The 22,187-nt window shown below is 41.7% G+C and overlaps 1 protein-coding gene across 1 annotated transcript in view; it reads right to left on the reverse strand.

The window, feature by feature from the left end:
- Positions 1-14,086, reverse strand: part of trpm3 (transient receptor potential cation channel, subfamily M, member 3) — a 223,540-nt gene extending 209,454 nt beyond the window's left edge. Inside the window, exons 1-4 of the mRNA XM_070887456.1 lie at positions 14,072-14,086; positions 12,587-12,800; positions 10,773-10,897; positions 8,568-8,739 (exon numbers count right to left, since the gene is read on the reverse strand). Coding sequence (XP_070743557.1) covers positions 8,568-8,739; positions 10,773-10,897; positions 12,587-12,800; positions 14,072-14,074 — 514 coding nt within the window. The 5' untranslated portion in view covers positions 14,075-14,086. The remainder of the gene's footprint in view (positions 1-8,567; positions 8,740-10,772; positions 10,898-12,586; positions 12,801-14,071) is intronic.
- Positions 14,087-22,187: the final 8,101 nt, after the last annotated feature.

The raw sequence follows: 22,187 nt of genomic DNA on the forward strand, positions 1-22,187 counted from the left end.
TGAAGAGCAATTCAGTTAGTCCCACTCCCCCACTCTTTCCCCATATCCCTGCAATTTTTTCTCCTCCAAGTATTTATCCAATTCCCTTTTGAAGGCTACTATTGAATCGGTATCCACCACCCTATGTGCATTGCAAATCCTAGTCGCTCATTGCATAAAAAGGTTTTCCTTATGTCGCCTCTGGTTCTTTTGTTAATCACTTTAAATCGTTATCGACCCTCCAGACATTGGAAACAGTTTCTCTTTATTTATTCTACCTAAATCCTTCATGACTTTAAACAACTCTATCAAATCTCTGCTCCAAGGAGAACAACTCCAACTTCTCCAGTCTATCCATGTAACTGTAATCCCTCATCCTTGGAACCATTCTTGTAAATCTCCTCTGTACCCTCTCCAAAACCTTCACATCCTTTCTAACGTGTGGTGCCCAGAATTGGGGCTGAGCTCGTGTTTTATAAAATTTTAGCATAACTTCCTGGCTTTTGTACTCTATTTATAAAGCCCAGGATCCCAAATGCTTTATTAACCTGTCCTGCCAATTTCAAAGATTTGTGCACAAACACCCCAGGTCTCTCTGTTCTTGCACCCCCTTTAAAATTGTACCATTTAGTATGTATGGTCTCTCCTTATTCTTCCTACCAAAATGTATCACCTCACACTGTATGCTTCTAGTACTAATCCAAATTCACAAGGGTCAAAGTTAGAGAATAGAATAATGTTTCGGAACATAGGAACAGAAGAAGGTCATTCAGACCCTTCGAACCTGCTCCGCCATTCAATTAGATCATGGCTGATCTATATCTTAACTCTATCTACCTGCCTTGGTTCCGCAACTCTTAATTCCCTTTGCCCTAATAAAAATCTATCAATCTCAGTTTTGAAATTTCCAATTGACCCCCAGCCTCAACAAATTTTTGTGGGAGAGAGTTCCAGATAAATTAAATGGCTCAATCACCTCTGTACTTGAAGACTATACACTGTGCCAATAATTAAAAAGAAAGAATCATAGAATGATACAGCACAATAGGAGGCCATTCCACCCATTGTGCCTGTGCCAGCTCTTTGATAGAGCTATCCATTAGTCCCACTTCATTGTTCTTTTCCCATAGCCTTGCATTTTTTTCCCTTCAAGTATTTATCTAATTCCCTTTTGAAAGTTACTATTGAATCTTCTTCCACTGCCCTTTCAGGCAGTGCATTCCAGATCACAACAATCTTTTTTCTGTTATGTCACCTCTGGTTCTTTTGCTGTTCTTTAAATCTGTCCCCCTGTTGTTTCAATATACCGCCTACATTGTGCAATAAAGTGGCACCGCAGTGTACTTTAGCATCGATCCAACCTTAGACCTCAAATCAATTCAATACAACTTTGCCACAGAGTTAAATGACTTCACTCAGTCGTAGATTGCCCGCCTAGAACCCAGCCTGCAGAATATAGATCAACTGTCAAAGTAGATACGGGAAACTATCAAGAAGTTCAAATGAAGCTTTCAGTGATTCACTTACATCACAAGTGCCCTATCAGGCCAACTCGCCAGCAGATGGCAAAGTGTCTCTTAAAGGGAGATAACTGAGTACCTTATGAATAAAATGTACTTTGCAGTGCCAATCATCTTTAAAAAACTCACCTCAGACCAGTAAAGTAACACACGTTCTTTAGCAAATACTTCCTACAGTGTTTACAATAGTAGATCTTAATCAAATAATATTCAATGAAGAACATTAACTGTATGAAATGTTTACTGTAAAATTATTTTCTAAAGAGTGACACTGACAGGCACAATCTGGTGTTCTTTCAGCATGAATTTTGGAAGAATTATTTTTTCAATGTGTGGCAATCATGCCAAGTCGTGTACTTATCTAGTATTCATTAATGCAAGAAGTGACATTCATACCCAGTTGTGCCGCTAATCCCAAAAGTGGAACACAAAGTTGCGCACAGCAAGGTCCCACAAACAGCAATGTGATAATGACCAGAGAATCTGCTTTTTATTAGGATGTTGGTTGAGGGATAAATATTGGCTAGGACACTGAGGAGAACTTGCATTTCACCAAGGGATCTGAGAGGGCAGACATGGCCTCCGTTTAATGTCTCATCAGAATGACAGCACTTCAGACAGTGTAGCAGAGGCTTCCTCAATACTGCACTGGGAGTGTCAAGCTGAATTTGTGTGCTCTAGTTTCTGAAGTATGACTCAAACCCATGAACTTCTGACTCGGAGATGAGAGTGCTACCCACCGAGCCACAGCTCACATGTAACTTAAGCCTAATGCCCAATTATAGTTATTTTTCTAAGTGAATTGAAAAGATATGTAACAAGCACAAATCTGTGCATTCTTGCATGACTTTGCCTAAGCTTAAATAAAGGAGACTACAAAGGTATGAAGGCAGAGTTGGCTAAAGTGGACTGGGAAAATATATTAAAGTATGGGACGGTTGATGAGCAGTGGCAGACATTTAAGGAGGTATTTCATAACTCACAACAAAAATATATCCCAATGAGAAGGAAAGATGTAAGAGAAGGGATAACTAAGGAAATAAGGGATGGTATCAAATTGAAAACAAGGGCATGCAACGTGGCCAAGACTAGTGGGAGGCCAGAGGATTGAGAAACTTTTAAAAGCCAGCAAAGAACGACTAAAAAAATAATAAAGAGAGGGAAGATAGATGATGATAGTAAACTAGCATGAAAGATAAAAACAGAGAGTAAGGGTTTCTATAGGTACATAAAAAGGAAAAGAGCAGCTAAAGTGAATGTTGGTCCCCTAGAGGATGAGACTGGGGAATTAATAATGGGGAACAGGGAAATGGCAGAGACGTTGAACAAATATTTTGTATCGGTCTTCATGGTAGAAGACACTAAAAACATCCCAATAGTGGATAATCAAGGGCTATAGGGAGGGAGGAACTTAATACAATCACTATCACTAAAGAAGCAGTACTCGGTAAAATAATGGGACTAAAGGTGGTCAAGCCCCTGGAACCTGATGGCTTACACCCTAGGGTCTTAGATAGTGGATGCATTGGTTGTAATCAATCAAAATTCCCTGGATTCTGGGGCGGTTCCAGCGGATTGGAAAACCTCAAATGTAATGCCCCCTACTTAAAAAAGGAGTCAGACAAAAAGCAGGAAACTATAGACCGGTTAGCCTAACATCAGTCGTTGGGAAAATGCTGGAGTCCATTATTAAGGAAGCAGTAGCAGGACATTTGGAAAAGCATAATTCATTCAATCAGAGTCAGCATGGTTTTATGAAAGGGAAATCATGTTTGATAAATTTGCTGGAGTTCTTTGAGGAGGTAACGAGTAGGGTGGATAAGGGGGAACCAGTGGATGTGGTGTATTTGGATTTCCAGAAGGCATTCAATAATGTGCCACATGAAAGGTTACTGCACAAGATAAAAGTTCACGGGGTTAGGGGTAATATATTCGCATGGATAGAGGATTGGCTGACTAACCAAAAACAGAGAGTCAGGATAAATGGGTCATTTACCAGTTGGCAAACAGTAACTAGTGAGGTGCCACAGGGATCGGTGCTGGGGCTTCAAATATTTACAATCTACATTAATGACTTGGATGAAAGGACCGAGTGTAATGTAACCAAGTTTGCCGATGATACAATGATGAGTGGGAAAGCAAATTGTGAAGAGGATACAAAAAAATCTGCAAAGGGATTTAGACAGGCTAAGTGAGTGGACAAAAAATTGGCAGATGGAGTATAATATGGGAAAATGTGAGGTTATCTACTTTGGCAGAAAATCAAATGGAATTGGAACGATATCAAAGCGTTGTCATCCGTGGAAGACACTTCGTGTGCTCAAGTGCTGAGCAAGTTTCCTCACTGTTTGAACTGGGCATCAGCAATTTCATGGGAGCCAAGGTGCAGATTCACCTGGACTTGGGTGCAAGACCCATCCATCACAAAGCTCGGGCTGTTCCGTACACGAGGGAGAAGGTCGAAATTGAGCTGGACAGACTCCAACGTGAAGGGGTCATAACACTGGTTGAATTTAACGAATGGGCCAGTCCCATTGTTCCTGTGTTGAAGAGTGATGGCACTGTCAGGATTTGTGGAGACTATAAGGTTATGATCAACCGATTTTCGAAACAGGATCAGTATCCATTATCGAAGGCTGGTGACCTGTTTGCAATGCTAGCCGGGGGAGGTCGTTCACTAAACTGGATCTGACATCGGCCTATATGACACAGGAGCTCGTCGACACGTCAAAAAAACTAGGTGCATCAACCCTCAAAGAACTGTTTATCTACAACGGGTGTCCTTTCGGAATTCGCTCGGCTGCAGCCATGTTTCAGAGGAACATGGAGAGTCTACTGAAGTCCATCCCTAGTACCATGGTGTTTCAATATGACATTGTGGTCACAGGTCATGACACTACCAAACCTTGAAGAGGTTCTGGACAAAGTGGGACTCAGGCTGAAACGTTCAAAGTGCGTCTTCATGGCACCGGAAGTCGAATTTCTGGGGAGGAAGATTGCTGCTGATGGCATCAGGCCTACGGACTCGAAAACCAAGGCCATCAAAAATGCACCCAGGCCTCAGAATGTGATGAAGCTGCATTTGTTCCCTGGTCTACTCAAGTACTTCGGTAATTTCTTACCGAGATCAAGCACTTTATTAGAGCCACTGCACATGCTGCTAAGAAAAGGCGACAGTTGGGTTTGGGCTGTGTCTCAAGATAGAGCTTTCGAGAAAGCTACAAATCTGCTTTGCTCTAACAAGTTGCTGGTACATTATGATCCGTGTAAGTATCTAGTATTGGCTTGTCATGCTTCATCATATGGGGTTGGCTGCGTGCTCCAACAAGCTAATGAGTCGGATAAACTACAACCTGATGCGTATGCTTCAAAAAGTTTGTCAAAGGCGGAAAGAGCCTACAGCATGGTAGAAAAAGAAACTTTAGCCTGCGTGTAAGGGGTTAAAAAGATGTATCAGTACCTGTTTGCTCTTCGTTTTGAACTCGAAACAGATCACAAGCCACTCATTTCATTGTTTTTGGAAAACAAAGGTATCAATACCAATGCATCGTCCCGCATCCAGAGGTGGGCGCTGACATTATCTGCCTATGATTATATCATTCGCCATGGACCTGGCACTGAGAATTGTGCCGATGCACTGAGCCGTCTGCCATTGCCCACACCGGAGGTGGAGACGCCACAACCTGCAGATCTACTGTTAGTTATGGATGCTTTTGAGAGTGAAGGAACCCCTGTCACTGCTCAACAAGTTAGGACCTGGACCAGCCAGGACCCGATTTTATTGGTTGTAAAACGTTGTGTCCTTAGTAGTGGTGGTCTGCTACACCTATGGAAATGTGTGATGAGACCAAACCTTACAACCGTTGCAAAGACGAACTATCCATTCCGTCAGATTGTTTACTGTGGGGTAATTGTGTTGTTATGCCTAAGAAAGGCAGAGAGAAATTTGTACATGATCTACACAGCACTCATCCCGGTATTGTCATGATGAAAGCTATTGCCAGGTCTCACGTATGGTGGCCTGGAATTGACTCTGATCTGGAATCGACTCTGATCTGGAATCATGTGTGCATCAGTGCAACGCTTGCATGCAGCAAAGTACCAGCGGAATTTCCGTTGAGTCTGTGGACGTGACCATCTAAACCATGATCGAGGATGCACATCGACTTTGCGGGTCCTTTCCTGGGAAAGATGTTTTTTGTGGTGGTGAATGCATATTCCAAGTGGATAGAGTGTATAATCATGTCATCCAGTGCATCCACAGCTACCATTGAGAGCCTTCGTGTCATGTTTGCTACTCATGGTCTGCCCGACATCGTTGTGAGCGACAACGGATCTTGCTTCACAAGTCTGGAGTTTCAAGAGTTCATGAAACTCTATGGTATTAAACATGTGAGGTCAGCACCATTCAAACCTGCTTCTAATAGTCAAGCAGAGCGTGCTATCCAAACAATCAAGCAGAGTATGAAATGTGTAGCTCAGTGTCCATTGCAGACTCGCCTGTCATGCATATTGCTCAGTTACAGGATAAGACCCCACACGCTTACCGGGGTCTCCCCTGCTGAACTATTGATGGAGAGGTCTCAAAACCAAGCTCTCTCTCGTCCATCCTGACTTGAACGATCGTGTTGAAAACAGATGTAAAAATCAGCAGTGGTATCATGATCGTGCTGCTGTGTCACGCGACATCTCTGTTAACGATTCAGTGTATGTGCTAAATTATGGTCAAGGTCCCAAGTGGGTCGCCGGTACTGTTATGGCCAAGGAGGGTAACAGAGTGTTTATTGTCATGCTCAAGAATGGACAAACATGCAGGAAACATGTTGATCAGATAAAGCTGCGGCACACGGATGAACTGGAACAAGTTGAGGAAGATACGATCACTGACCAACCAACCTATATTCATTCATCAGAGGACTCCGCCGTCATCAATGAATCTGGACTTTCAATCTCTGACATGGTCATTGCCACTCCCATCAGATTGGCTACCCAGCCTCCAGTCATAACTGACTCAGAACTCTCGCCCAGAACTGGATTTGAACTGAGACGCTCAATTTGTGAGCGGAAAGCCCTGGACCGTCTTAACCTGTAAAAAGACTGATACTAAGATCTTGAAGGGGGATGTTGTCATGTATGAATGCTTGAGATTACTAGCCACCAGGGGGCACCATTGTCGGAGGTCATTGGGCTGTACGCACGTGTATGTAGGCCAGGTATATAAAGCAAGATACCATGTAATGTGGGCACTTTGGACCCGAATAAAGTTGAGCCAGGTTTGCACCTGAGTGAGTTTACAGTATTCAGTCGATCAAGTTATTACGTACATAACAAACTGTACCAGATATTGGTGAGGCCACACCTGGAGTACTGCGTACAGTTTTGGTCTCCGTATTTAAAGAAGGATATACTTGCATTGGAGGCTGTTCAGAGAAGGTTCACTAGGTTGATTCCGGAGATGAGGAGGTTGACTTATGAAGATAGGTTGAGTAGTTTGGGCCTATACTCATTGGAGTTCAGAAGAATGAAAGGTGATCTTATGGAAACATATAAGATAATGAGGGGGCTCGACAAGGTGGATGCAGAGAGGATATTTCCACTCATAGGGGAAACTAAAACGAAGGGACATAATCTCAGAATAAGGGGCCACCCATTTAAAACTGAGATGAGGAGGAATTTCTTCTCTCAGAGGGTTGTAAATCTGTGGAATTCTCTGCCCCAGAGAGCTGTGGACGCTGGGTCATTGAATATATTTAAGGCGGAGATAGACATATTTTTGAGCGATAAGGGAATAAAGGGTTATGGGGAGTGGGCAGGGAAATGGAGCTGAGTCCATGATCAGATCAGCCATGATCTTATTAAATGGTGGAGCAGGCTCGAGGGGACAAATGGCCTACTCCTGCTCCTATTTCTTATGTTCTTATGCTCTTTCAGTTTGGAATTTTCATAGTGACTTTATTCCCGATTCTGAGTTATCCAATGAAATAATTAGACATTTCTAACTTTAACTGCAAAGTTAGGATATTACATAGCTTTTTCAAGCATACAAGTTGGGAAGCTTTAGCGGGTTCAAGGATAAAAGTACAGACGGGGGAATCTAGGAAATGGGGACATCATCTTAAAATCAGAGCCCGGCCATTCAGGAGAGAATTTAAGAAACACTTTCTCATGTAAAGGGTGGTAGAAGTGTGGAACTCTCTCGCTCAATTAATAATTTTAAATCTGAGATCGATAGATTTTTGCCAGATAAGGGTATTAAGGAATATGGAGCCAAGGTGGTGGATAGAGTTAGGATACAGATCAGTAATAAACTCATTGGATATCAGAACAGGCTTGAGGGGCTGAATGACCTCCTCCTGTTCCTATGTACACTGAGGGTGGGGAGGGGCGGGAGAAGATTTTTTCTGAGCGCCATGTGTAAATGAAGTTATAAAGGAAAGGAATAACAATTTTGTAACAGTGCACAGAGGAAATGTGAGTTTAAAGAAAAATTATACTAACAAGAGCAACTTGCATTTAGATAGCGCCTTTAATGTAGTAAAACATCCGAGGTGCTTTATAGGATCGTTATCAAACAAAATTTGACACTGAGCCACATAAAGAGAGCTTAGGATGGTTAACCAAAAGCTTGGTCAAAGAGGTAGGTTTTATGGAGCATCTAGAGGTGTAGAGAGAGAAAGAGAGAGAGAGAGAGAGATGGAGAGGTTTAGGGAGAGAATTCCAGAGCATAGGTGTAGGCAGCTGAAGCCACGGCCACCAATGATGTGGCGATGAAAATCGGAGATGGGAAAGAGATGAGAATTGGAGGAGTGCAGAGATCTTGGAGAGTTGGAGGGCTGGAGAAGGTTACAGAGATAGGGAGGGGGTGAGGCCATGGAGGGATTTGAACACAAGGATGATTGATGCACCAATTTGTGTTTCTTAATGAAAAGATATTAACCATAGTTGACTGCACAACAGTTGACGGCACTGGCCATGTTCTGTGGAGAGAACTGTTAGTTCTGAACACTCGCAACTTCTGCTAAAGCTGTTTCTAAAACATCTTATCCGCGTCCTTTTTGAAGTACTCACTGGTGTTAATCTTCTGCAGGGAAATGTGCTTCTCCAGTTGCCTCCGCAACTTCACCTCCGCTCCGTATTTTCCCGTCGTGCCGTTGTCTGCCAGTATGAAATGCGAGTGCATGCTGTTCAATACCGTCAGCTTGCTCAAGGGGTTGGACATTGTTTGATATGGACGGACCACCTGTGTGAAGAGAAGTTAATCAACAACAACTTGCATTTATGTAGTGCCTTTAACATAGTAAAACGTCCCAAGGCGTTTCACAAGAGCGTAACCAAACAAAATTTGCCGCCAAATCACATAAGGAGATATTAGGGCAGTAGGTTTTAAAGAGCTTCTTACAGGAGGAGAGAAAGGTGGAGAGGCAGAGATGTTTAGGGAGGGAATTCCAGAGCTTAGGGCCGAGGAAGTTGAAGCTGCCAATTGTGGGACAAAAGAAATCATGGATGCACAGAAGGCCAAAATTGGAGGATCGCAGACCTCTCAGAGGGTTGTAGGGCTGGAGGAGGTTGCAGAGGTAGGAAGGGGTGCGAGACCATGGAGGGATGTGAACACGAGGATGAGAATTTAAAATTCTTAGATGTTGCTGAACTGGGAGGCAATGTAGGTCAGCTTTGAGATGGGCCGGATGCTGCCTCTCTTTTACAGACTGATTACTAACCTTCTGGTCATTTTTTGTTGCGATAATAGGGCTGAGGTAAACCAGGACTGTTGGTTTTAACAGTAAAAGGAAATACATTAAAATAGTTTGCGTCGACGCAAAAATCGATCCTGTAGGGTACCGTACAGATTTTAGTAGCTACCTGTACTATGTTAGAATAAAGAAACAGAATGGTAGAGGCAGCAGCATAGAACCTGCTGGTCACTTTTCTACAGTCATTAGCAAAGTGATTACTCATCCACCAGGTTCAAATGAGGCTTTCAGAACTCAGAACCCGATCATGGATTACTGTCCAGACAAGCAGCATCGACATAAGCAGCTTGTCCTCTATATCTCGATATAATTCAGGATTGAGGAGATCTTACTTTAGCAAGGTGAACTGTAATTTTGTGTATGCCAAATTTATATACACTTGTAATTTTCCACTGATAGAACAAAAAATCATAATTTTATGTGAGCCTTGGACATTTTGTTAGTTGATTCAAGAGTTCCATGATGCAAAACAATCAATACCAATTACATTTTAGAAAACTTGGGGACATTTCACCAAAAGTTATTGGGTCTAAAAGAAAATTTCAATGTCGTGCTATGTGATCTTGGGATTATAGTAAAACCTAGCAACAACAACAACAACTTGCATTTATATAGCGCCTTTAATGTAGTAATATTTCCCAAGGCACTTCACAGAATCGTTATAAAGAAAAATTTTACATCAAGCCACGAGGAGATATTAGGACAGATTGTTCAAAGAGGTAGGTTTTAAGGAGCATCTTAAAGGAGGAAAAAGGTTTGGGGAAGGTATTCCAAAGCTTGGGGTCTTGGCAGCTGAAGTCACAGCTGCCAATGGTGGAATGATGAAAATCGGGGATGCGCAAGGGGCCAGAATTGGAGGAGCGCAGAGCTCTCAGAGGATTGTATGGCTGGAGGAGGTTACAGAGATAGGGAGGGGCGAAGCCATGGAGGGATTTGAAATCAAGGCTGAGAATTTTAAAATTGAGGCATTGCCAGACCAGGAGCCAATGTAACTCAGCGAGCGCAGGGGTGATGGGTGAACGGGACTTAGTGAGATTTAGGATACGAGCAGCAGAGTTTTGGATGGGCTCAGTTTTATGGAGGGTAAAAGGTGAAAGGCCGGCCAGGAGAGCACTGGAATAGTGGAGTCTCGAGGTAACAAATTCAATTGAACAGCTGGATTTATTTAAGACAAAAGATATTGAATTGCTGTATTTCAACAAAAATACACAAAATCTAATTTATTCATTATTGATTTTAAACCCAGAATAATATTATTTTCTCTGCACTAGTTCAATTAATTCATGCATTTTATATCTATTCTGTTTTTAAATGTACAGCAAAAGTGGTCCAGAATAGCCATTTTTCAGTCTACGCTCAGATGATCTTTTTATGCAATGGGGTCTCCCAATACGGGTTTTTAGCATTGTGACTGATTTCAGGTGGATTTTAAGATCACTGATTTAATATTTTAAGACAGGCATTTGCTCATTGTAATACTTTCAGCTAAGCTAAAGAAAAGATAAGAACATAAGATACCCACATCCTTCCCAATCAGATCCTCTTGATTCTCCACTATTCCCCATGGAGCGATGCCTATAATGCAGATCCTTCCTCTAGACTTTGATGCATGGTCCTTCAGCGCATCTCCTACATGGCGAATGACACCTAAAAATGAACCCATCAAAAGTGATTGCAGCACCATTTTGATCTATTGGCACAATCACAACAACAACTTGCATTTATACAGCACCTTTAACATAGTAAAACATCCCAAGGTGCTTCACAGGAGCGTTAGCAGACAAAATTTGACACCGAGCCACATAAGGAAATATTGGGATAGGTGACCAAAAGGTCAAAGTTGACACTCAAGATCTCTTTGTGTGCATGTATTTGAGTGTCAAAATTGACAGACTTGACATTCAAGATCTTGTTTCCAAAAGCCCATTTAGCAATCATTCAATATAATTCCCATTGTTTCAGCACACCTCATGTTGGAATTCTTTTGCTGGAATCCCATTCTTTTGTCACTGTCTGAATTGTTCTCCCTGATTCATCCCTCACCCTCGCTTCTCAACTTCTTCTCCCATGATCAATGCTTCAGATACCAGCAGTGAGCACCAGCTGCTTCAAATAGCACTGTTTTTTTTTATTTCCTAGGTCACACTTAGGCAGAAACGACACCGACATTTATGTCGGTTTCTGCGCCGATCTTGTCCACAGGAGCTTACGCCCAAAGTTCCTGAGAAGCGCATAAGCGGGAACATAAAAAACTGGTGTAAAGCGAGCGAAAGCAGTGTAAACAATTGCTGCCCCAGGAAAGCGTGCAACATCCACCATCTTTCTTCTTGAAGTACCTCTTTATCTTAATGATATGGAAATTAAAATTTGAATCAAAGCATCATTCATGCACAGCACATTAAAGAAAATGTAATTCTGGAAGCTTTTGCATTTCATATTTATCAGATTCTGATGCCTTAAAAAAGAGTTAGAAAATACAGTGCATGTCTCAGTAAGGAGAAATGTAAAATAAATCCGCTATAAAATGCCAGAAATAATGACTACAGGTTCTGCTGAGCCTAGAATTTTAGCATGTAAAAGCAGGACATTTGCATTCTCTGGTCGTTTGCTTGGGGGTGGAGTTATGTTAATGAGATGGGCAGGGTTTCAGGAGACATACCCTGGGAGCGGCGCAAACATTCGAGGAATTTCGCACATAACATTGATGTTTCGGCAAATAAGTTACACATGAATTTCCTCGGGGGAAAAAAATTTTATGGCGTAGTTGTGCCAAAACCTTGCAGGAAATTCCAGGCCATTAGTTTAATCCCAAACCAATCATTTCTGTTCAGTTTCATTATACTTCAAAAATAAGGGCACTGCAGTGATGTAGAAATGGAGGACGAGATGGATAAATGCAGAGACAGATACGTGGATGGATGGATGGATAGAGATATAAATAGATATACCGACAGACAGATAGACAAATTGATAGACAGATAGATAGATAGATAGATTAATAAAGTTGTGATTAAATGAATGACAGACAAACAAAAAAAAGTCAGAGAAACATAAGCAGGAAAAGAACAATTCAAAAATGAAGACTAGAGAGAAAAAAAAGAGACCTGGAGAGAGAACAAAGATCAGAGACAAAACCAAGAGTTGATACAGAGAATGAAAAAGAAAGCCAAAAGGGTGAAAGAAATGCATTTTAACACTGAAGATTTGCTTCTATCACAGGGAGAAAGAGAGTGCCAATAGTCGACTGGCGTTAATCCACTTTTAACAAGGCTACATTCAAAATACTGCAAGTGGAAACTCTAAACAAAAATCATAGTCAAATAATTGGATCTTTACCTGTGTTCACACCTCCAGTAAATATCCAAGCCCCTGTTGTCATTGCGGCTTTAATTAGGCCCTTTCCAAATACTTGCTTGAGTTTAGGTTGGAGTTCAAAGTTTTGGAGGCCCCCATGAATGGAGATCAGGAGCTTTGGGAGGTCCAGTTGCCATTCCTTTGTCATTAGATGTAAGAGGAGGTCAGGTTTTGTGTCAAATGAAACACGCACATACTACACCAGAAATGGGAAGAAGAAGAGAAACTAGTTACAAGATCATTATCTTTCTCATCATCACTGCTTTCTGACTTTACGGGAATGTTTATAAAAGTACTTAGAACAGACTGACATTATCTAACCTTCATGATTTAGAATGGACTATTTTTCAAGTTCTCAGGGGTTGGAAACTTGGGAACAAAATCACAACAGATGTGATGCTAAACCATCTGCATGTTCAGGTGGAAAACATTTGAAAGAGCAGGGAAGATCTCCGGGTGTACCTGGCCAACATTTATCCCTCAATCAAAACCTTTTTTTATTAATTCACAGGCTGGCAAAGCCAGCATTTATTGCCCATCTCTATGCCCTTGAGAAGGTGATAGTGAGCTGCCTTCTTGAACCACTACAGTCCGTATGGTGAAGGTACTCCTACAGTGTTGTTAGGGAGGGAGTTCCAGGATCCTGACTCAGCGACTATGAAGGAACGGCGATATATTTCCAAGTCAGGATGATGTGTGACTTGGAGGTGGGGGTGTTCCCATGCGCCTGATTCCCTAGTCCTTTTAGATAGTAGAGATCGCTGGATTGGGAGGTGCTGCCAAAGAAGCCTTGGCGAATTGCTGTAGTAGATCCTGTAGATGGTAGACCTCCAAAAAAATCCCCCAGATTATCTGTTCATTTATTTCATTGTTGTTTGTGGGACATGGACTACCATGTTTGCCTACAAACAAACTATGGCTACACATAAAAGCAATTCACTGAGATGTCCTGAGGATATGAAAGGCACTATATAAATGCAAATTCTTTCTTCACTAATTAGTACACAGCAAGGTTCCATGAACAGCAGTGTGATAAATGACAAACAAATCTATTTTAGTGATGTTGGTTGAGGGGTAAATATTGGCCCAGGACACCGGGGAGAACTCCCCTACTCTTCTTCAGAATAGTGCCATCGGATCTTTGACATCCACCTAAGAGGGCAGATAGGACCTTGGTTTAACGTCTCATCTGAAAGACGGCACATCCAACAGTGTAGCACTCCCTCAGTACTGCACCAGGAGCGTGAGCCTAGATTTTGTGCTCAAGTCTTTGGAGTAGGACTTGAACCCACAACTTTCTGACTCAGAGGTGAGAGAGTGCTACTCACTGAGCCATGACTGACCCTCATCATGATCAAGTTAACCAATACCAACAATTAACATTTGCATTTTCTATATCTAGCGACTGAAGGCACGCAGCACTAACACATAAATATACTTAGAGAACATCAAAATTGTGCTTGTTACCATGGCTTTATTGGAGTGTCCTCCTCCCTGGAATTCAATAGTCCCAAAGGCATCTGTCGGACTGAGTTGAGTGTGCTTGCTGATAGACCACTTCTCCGAATGCAAATCATTCTTTGTGGTTCTGCTTTCAATACTTTCTGACTGACTGAAGGAGATGGCTGGAGGTAATCCAACATGCTGACCCATTAGTCGCCCACAGCAACATCTACCAAAGCGGGGGGAAAAAAATGAAAGATCTCTTACATTTCCGTTTGTTCAAATCAAGGTAAAATCTGACTAGGTTCTATCCCGTAGAAATCTTCCAGATCAAATATTATAATAAATGAAACAATTTTAAAGGGGGTGCAGGAACAGACAGACCTAAGGGTTCACATTCCCAAATCGTTGAAGGTTGCAGGACAAGCTGAGAAGTTTCTTAAAAAAAACACATAACATCCTGGGCTTTATAACTAGAGGCATAGAGTACAAAAGGAAGTTATGCTAAACCTTTATAAAACACTGACTAGGCCTCAGCTGGCGTTTTGAATCCAATTCTTGGCACCACACTTTAGGCAGGATGTCAAGGCCTTGGAGAGGGCGCAGAGGAGATTTACGAGAGTGGCACCAGAGATGATAGACTTCAGTTGTATGGAGAGATTAGAAAATCTGGGATTGTTCTCCCTTAGAGCAGAGAAGGCTAAGGAAAGATTTAATAGAGGTGTTCAAAATTATGAAGGTTTTTGATAGAATAAATAAGGAGAAAATATTTCTACTGGCAAAAGGGTCAGTAACCAAAGGACACACATTAAAGTACCAGACGCGACATGAAAAAAGATTTTTTTATGCAGCGAGTTGTTGTGATCTAGAATGCGCTGCCTGAAAGGATGGTGAGAAGGAAAGACTTTAAGAGAAGGGAGAACCATCCGTGGCTAACTAAGAAAGTAAAGGATGGTATCAAATTAAAAACGATGGCATACAATGTTGCCAAGATTATGGGAGGCCAGAGGATTTGGAAATTTTTAAAAACCAGCAAAGAACATAAGAACTTATGAACAACAAAGGACAACTGAAAAAAATAAGAGAGAAAAAATGGATTATGAGTAAAATAGCAAGAAATGTGAAAACAGAGAGTAAGAGCTTCTACAGGTATATAAAAAGGAAGAGAGTAGCTAAAGTAAATATTGGTCCCTTAGAGGATGAGACTGGGGAATTAATAATGAGGAACAGGGAAATGGTAGAGACGTTGAACAAATATTTTGTATTGGTCTTCACAGTAGAAGACACTAAAAACATACCAATAATAGATTATCAATGGGCTACAGGGAGTGGGGGACTTAAAACAATCACTAGCACTAAAGAAAAAGTATTCGGTAAAATAACGACTAAAGATGGACAAGTCCCCTAGATCTGATGGCCTGCATCCTAGGGTCTTAAAAGTAGTGGCTGCAGAGATAATGGATGCATTGGTTGTAATCTACCAACATTCCATGGATTCTGGAAAGGTCTCAGCAGATTGGAAAACCATAAATGTAATGCCCCTATTTAAAAAAAGAGGGAGACAGAAAGCAGGAAACTATAGACCAGTTAGCCTAACATCTGTCATTGAGAAAATGCTGGAGTCCATTATTAAAGAAGCAATAGCAGGATATTTGGCAAAGCATAATACAGTCAAGCAGAGTCAACATGGTTTTATGAAAAGGAAATCATATTTAACAAATTTGTTGAATTAGATGTGGTATATTTGGATTTCCAGAAGGCATTCGATAAGATGCCACATAAAAGGTTACTGCACAAGATAAGAGCTCACAGGGTTGGGGTTAATATATTAGCATGGATAGAAGATTGGCTAACTAACAGAAACCAGAGAGTCGGGATAAATCGGTCATTTTCAGGTTGGCAAATGGTAACTAGTGGGGTGCCACAGGGATCAGTGCTGGGGCCTCAACTATTTACCAATTAATGACTTGGATGAAGGGATCAACTGTAATGTGGTCAAGTTTGCTGATGCTGTAAAGATGGTTGGGAAAGCAAGTTATGAGGAGGACACAAAGAATCTGCAAAGGGATATAGATAGGCTAAGTGAACATAAGAACACAAGAAATAAGAGCAGGAGTAGGCCATATGGCCCCTCGAGCCTGCTCTGCCATTTAGTACAATCATGGCTGAGCCGATCATGGACTCAGGTCCACTTCCCTGCCTGCTCCCCATAACCCCTTATTCCCTTATCAGTTAAGAAACTGTCTATCTCTATCTCTGTCTTAAATTTATTCAATGATCAAGCTTCCACAGCTCTCTGAGGCAGCGAATTCCACAGATTTACAACCCTCTGAGAGAAGAAATTCCTCGTCGTCAGTTTTAAATGGATGGCCCCTTAATCTAAGATGATGCCCCCTAGTTCTAGTCTCCCCTATCAGTGGAAACATCCTCTCTGCATCCACCTTATCAAGCCTCCTCATAATCTTATACGTTTCGATAAGATCACCTCTCATTCTTCTGAATTCTAATGAGTAGAGGCCCAACCTACTTAACCTTTCCTCATGTCAACCCCCTCATCTCTGGAATCAACCTAATGAACTTTCTCTGAACAGCCTCCAAAGCAAGTATATCCTTTCTTAAATATGGAAACCAAAACTGCACGCAGTATCCCAGGTGTGGCCTCACCCATACCCTGTATAACTGTAGCAAGGCTTCCCTGCTTTTATACTCCATCCCTTTTGCAATAAAGGCCAAGATACCATTGGCCTTCCTGATCACTTGCTGTACGTGCATACTGACCTTTTGTGTTTCATGCACCAGGACCCCCAGGTCCTGCTGTACTGCAGCACTTTTGCAATTTTTCTCCATTTAAATAATAACTTGCTCTTTGATTTTTTTCTGCCAAAGTGCATTACCTCACACTTTCCAACATTATACTCCATCTGCCAAATTTTTGCCCGGTCACATAGCCTGTCTATGTCCTTTTGCAGGTTTTTGTGTCCTCCTCACACATTGCTTTTCCTCCCATCTTTGTATTGTCAGAAAACTTGGCTACGTTACACTCGGTCCCTTCTTCCAAGTCGTTAATATAGATTGTAAATAGTTGGGGTCCCAGCACTGAACCCTGTGGCACCCCACTAGCTACTGATTCCAACCCGAGAATGAACCATTTATCCCAACTCTCTGCTTTCTGTTAATTAGCCAATCCTCTATCCATGCTAATATATTACCCCCAACCCCATGAACTTTTATCTTGTGCAGTAACCTTTTATGTGGCACCTTGTCAAATGCCTTCTGGAAGTCCAAGTACACCACATCCACTGGTCCCCCTTTATCCACCCTGTTCCTTACATCCTCAAAGAATTCCAGCAAATTTGTCAAACGTGACTTCTCCTTCTTAAATCCATGCTGACTCTGCCTGACTGAATTATGCTTTTCCAAATGTCTTGCTACTGCTTCATTTTCCCAATGACAGATGTTAGGCTAACTGGTCTATAGTTTCCTGCTTTTTGTCTGCCTTCATTTTTTAAATAGGGGCGTTACATTTGCAGTTTTCCAATTTGTTGGAACCTCCCCAGAATCCAGGGAATTTTGGTAAATTACAAGGGAGTAGCCAAATATTTGGCAGATGGAGTATAAAGTGGGAAAGTTTGAGGTTATCCACTTTGTCAGAAATAATAAAAAAGCAAATTATTATTTAAATGTAGAGAGATTACAAAATGCTGCAGTACAGAGGGACCTGGAGGTCCTTGTGCGTGAAACACAAAAAGTTAATATGCAGGCACAGCAAGTAATCAGGAAGGCAAATGGAATGTTGACCTTCATTGCAAGGGGGATGGAGTATAAAATCAGGGAAGTCCTGCTATAACTGTACAGGATATTGGTGGAACCACACCTAGAGTACTGCATACAGTTTTGGTCTCCTTATTTAAGGAGGGATATACTTGCATTGGAGGCTGTTCAGAGAAGGTTCACTAGTTTGATTCCTGAGATGAAGGGGTTGACTTATGAAGAAAGGTTGAGCAGGTTGAGCCTATACTCATTGGAGTTTAGAAGAATGAGAGGTGATCTTATTGAAACATATAAGATACTGAGGGGGATCGACAAGTTAGATCCAGAGAGGATATTTCCTCTCGTGGGGAAATCTAGAACTAGGGGCATAGTTTAAGAATAAGAGGCACCCATTTAGAACTGAGATGAGGAGAAATTGCTTCTCTCAGAGGGTCGTGAATCTGTGGAATTTTCTGTCACCCAGAGAGCTGTGGTGGCTGGGTCATTGAATATACTTAAGTTGGTGATAGACAGATTTTTGAACAATAAGGGAATGAAGGGTTATGGGGGGTGGTCAGGGATGTGGAGCTGAGCCCAAGATCAGATCTTATTAAATGGCGGAGCAGGCTTGAGGGGCCAATGGCTTACTCCTGCTCCTATTTCTTATGTTATCTTCTTATGGAAGTGTAATGTCTGTAAGCTTGTAATGTTTGTAGCTCCACACTGTGGATGTGGATGTATTGTGTACTGCAACTGCATAGTTAATAATAAACAGAACCGGGCAGATTTGCGGAGGCTTCCCCGAGAGCTGCCTGCCATGTAGGAAGCTGTGTGTGCTTGTGCTCTGTGAATGTATCATATTGGCGACGAGATGGGATTTTTTCGGATGATTTAAAGCTTAAATTTTATTGGGGAAGGATTCTGCCAGCCAGCAGAGAGAAGTTGGGCGTTTCTGTCTTTGGAAAAAAGCTACAAAATCCGAGGTAAAATACAGCACATGGTGTGAACAGCTAGAGATTAAAATGGCAGGTGTAATCGGACATTTGGGGAAATATAGACATGACCGGGAACGTTTTAAAGCATATGTGGATCGGCTAGAAATGTATTTCACGACAAATAACATAATCGAAGTTCCAGACAATGCAGTCCAGAACCGGGCTGTGTTGGAACGTAAGAAAGCGATCTTCTTATCGGAGGCGGGTCCGACATTATACAAAACCCTTGTAGATCTGCTTGTGCCTGACGAGCCAAAGGACACAACGCTTAGAGATTTTAACGAAGCTGGAGCAGCACTATAAAACCTCAAACCGTTAGAAATTGCTGAAAGCTATTGTTTCGGGATTCGGAAGCAAAAAGCTGATGGAATTATCAGTGATTACATTGTAGCATTAAAAAAGCTATCGATGCACTATAATTTCGGAAACTTTCAAAACCGAACATCACGGGATCATTTTATTTGTGGGGTGAAAAATGATGCGATCAGAAAGAAGTTATTGATGACGGATGACTTGATTTTGAGATTGCTTGTCAGACAGCGAGGTCGATGGGCATGGCCGAACAATATTCCCAAGAATTAAATAATAATTACGGTCATCAGTCAACCGAGGTAAACCACCTGCAAGTTCAAAGTAAAAGACGGTGGGGGCCCAAAGTCTCAGAAACTGGAAATTCTAACAGAGCGTCGAAGTCGTGTTATAGGTGCCTGGGACAACACATTGCTCAAAGTTGTCCATACGTGAAGGCAGAGTGTTTCTTCTGCAGAAAGACTGGGCATCTTGCGAAGGCATGCTGACTGAAGGGCAAACCAGCTTTTAAAGCTATGAGTCCAGCATTCAAAGCTATGAGTAGAAATTCCAAGAGACTACATAGCATGGAAGAACAACAACAGGACGAGGAGATGTTAGAGTTACATGTCATCAGGAGCACGAGGTTAACGGACAGCGATTCGGAAAGCATCAAAATCCACATAGATGTTTCGGGATTCAAGATACCAATGGAAATTGACACGGGTGCATTCGTGAGTGTAGTACCGGAGTCAGTATTACGCGACAAATTGCGTGATTTTCAACTGGAGAAATCCAAGATAGAGCTGCGAGGCTACTTGGGAGAGAAAATTCCTGTGGTAGGTCGTATCACCATACTGGTGAAATATAAAGATCAATTTCAGAACTTGCTCTAATAGTAGTGAAAGGAGACAAGCCTGCCTTACTAGGAAGAAATTGGTTGAGCTCACTGAAGCTGGATTGGAGTAAGATTTTCTGTGTGGAAGCGAAATTTTCATCAACGGATGAGGTTATCAAGAAGTATCCGAAGGTGTTCTGTGAAACGGGCAGTCCGATCCAAGGCTTCAAGGCGAGTGTCAGGGTACAGAAGGACGCTAGATCGGTTTACTACAAGCCACGTTCCGTACCATATGCACTCAAGGAGAAAGTTGAACAAGAACTCAAAAGATTAGAGACTGAGAACATTATTTGTAAGATAGAGCGATGTAATTGGGCTACACCCATTGTTGTTGTACCCAAGTCCGATGATAAGGTAAGATTGTGTGGTGATTATAAAGTAACCGTAAACCAGGTTCTAGAGGGCAATGTCCCCAATACATTGCCAAATATAGAAGATTTGTTCACAACATTGACAGGTGGTCAGATCTTCTCAAAACTGGATCTTACGAATGCCTACTTACAGCTTGAACTAGATGAGGAGTCCAAGTCATGTTTGACTTTAAATACTCATCTAGGCCTATATCAATTTAATAGGCTACCGTTTGGAGTGTCTTCCACCCCTGCCATATTCCAAGGGGTGATGAATCAAATTTTGCAAGGTATTGAAGGGGTAGTATGTTAATTGGATGACATATTAATTTCAGCACCAAATAGGCAAATTCATAATAACATATTGAATGAAGTCCTCAAACGACTAGAGAAGCACAGAGTACGAGTGTCTGCTCCTAAGTGTGAGTTATTTAAAAACTCAGTGGAGTACTTAGGGTACAGAGTAGACAAAGATGGTTTAAATCCAACCATGGAAAAATTTGATGCGATCAGAAATGCACCCACTCTCAGGAATGTCACCGAACTTTGTTCATTCTTGGGTCTTTTTAACTATTATGGGAAGTTCCTACCAAATTTGGCTACAGTATTACATCCACTGAATGAACTTTTGAAAAAACAGGTCCATTGGAAGTGGTCAAAAGAATGCGATACAGCATTCAAGGAGTGTAAAAGCAAATTGGTAGAGAGCACCATGTTAGTTCACTATGACATATCTAAGGAGAGTAAGCTAGCATATGATGCCTCTCCGTATGGAGTTGGGGCAGTAATCTCTCATGTATCAAGTAGTGGGGAGGAGAGACCAATTGCTTTTGCTTCACGCACTCTCAGTGCCAGTGAGAGTAATTATGCGCAAATTGAAAGGGAAGCTTTGGCATTAATTTTTGGGGTCAAGGAGTTTCACAGATACTTGTGTGGTCGTAAGTTTACCATCGTTACGCACCATAAGCCCCTTTCAGCAATCCTCCATCCAAAGTCCCCAGTTCCAACATTAGCTGCAGCCCGAATGCAGAGATGGGCTTTGATTTTGTCAGCATATACATATGATATTGAATACAGACGATCAGCTGATCACAGTAATGCTGATGCAATGTCTAGATTGCCTTCCCCATCACAAGTTACACCCGATAGGGAAGAAGTGTTTTATTTTTCATACATTGATGAACTGCCAGTCACAGCTGAAGAGATTGGTAGAGCAACCAAACGTGACCCAGTGACATCAAAGGTGTATGAGTATATTGCAAATGGATGGCCAAACCAGGTACCAGACAAAGATACACATCCATTCTTCATTCAGAGGAATGAATTATCTGTCGATAAAGATTGTATCATGTGGGTGCAAGAGTGGTTATACCAAATAAATTCAGGTCCAAATTATTAGGAGACCTCCATGACCAGCACCTGGGAATGTGCTTTACCAAGAGTTTTGCATGCAGTTATTTATGGTGGCCAGGTCTTGATAAAGATATAGAGTACATCGTGAGTCAGTGTACGACATGTCAATCGGTAAGCAAGCAACCACCACCAGTACCATTACATTAATGGAAATGGCCTCCCAGGGTGTGGCAAAGGCTATATATTGATTTTGCTGAGTTAGAAGGACAACAATTGTTCATTGTGATTGATAGCCATTCGAAGTGGTTGAGGTGTTTCCAATGTGGAAAATAACAAGAAGTAAAACATTGGACATTTTACGAATATTATTTTCTTCATTTGGCCTCCTTGAAGAAATTGTTTCGGATAATGGACCACAATTTCGTTCAGAAGAATTTGCACAATTCACGAGCAAAAATGGTGTGAAACATATCAAGGTTCCACCATACCTGTTTCGAATGGTGCAG

This window comes from Pristiophorus japonicus, chromosome 1 (assembly GCF_044704955.1).
Source record: "Pristiophorus japonicus isolate sPriJap1 chromosome 1, sPriJap1.hap1, whole genome shotgun sequence".
NCBI lineage: Eukaryota > Metazoa > Chordata > Chondrichthyes > Pristiophoridae > Pristiophorus > Pristiophorus japonicus.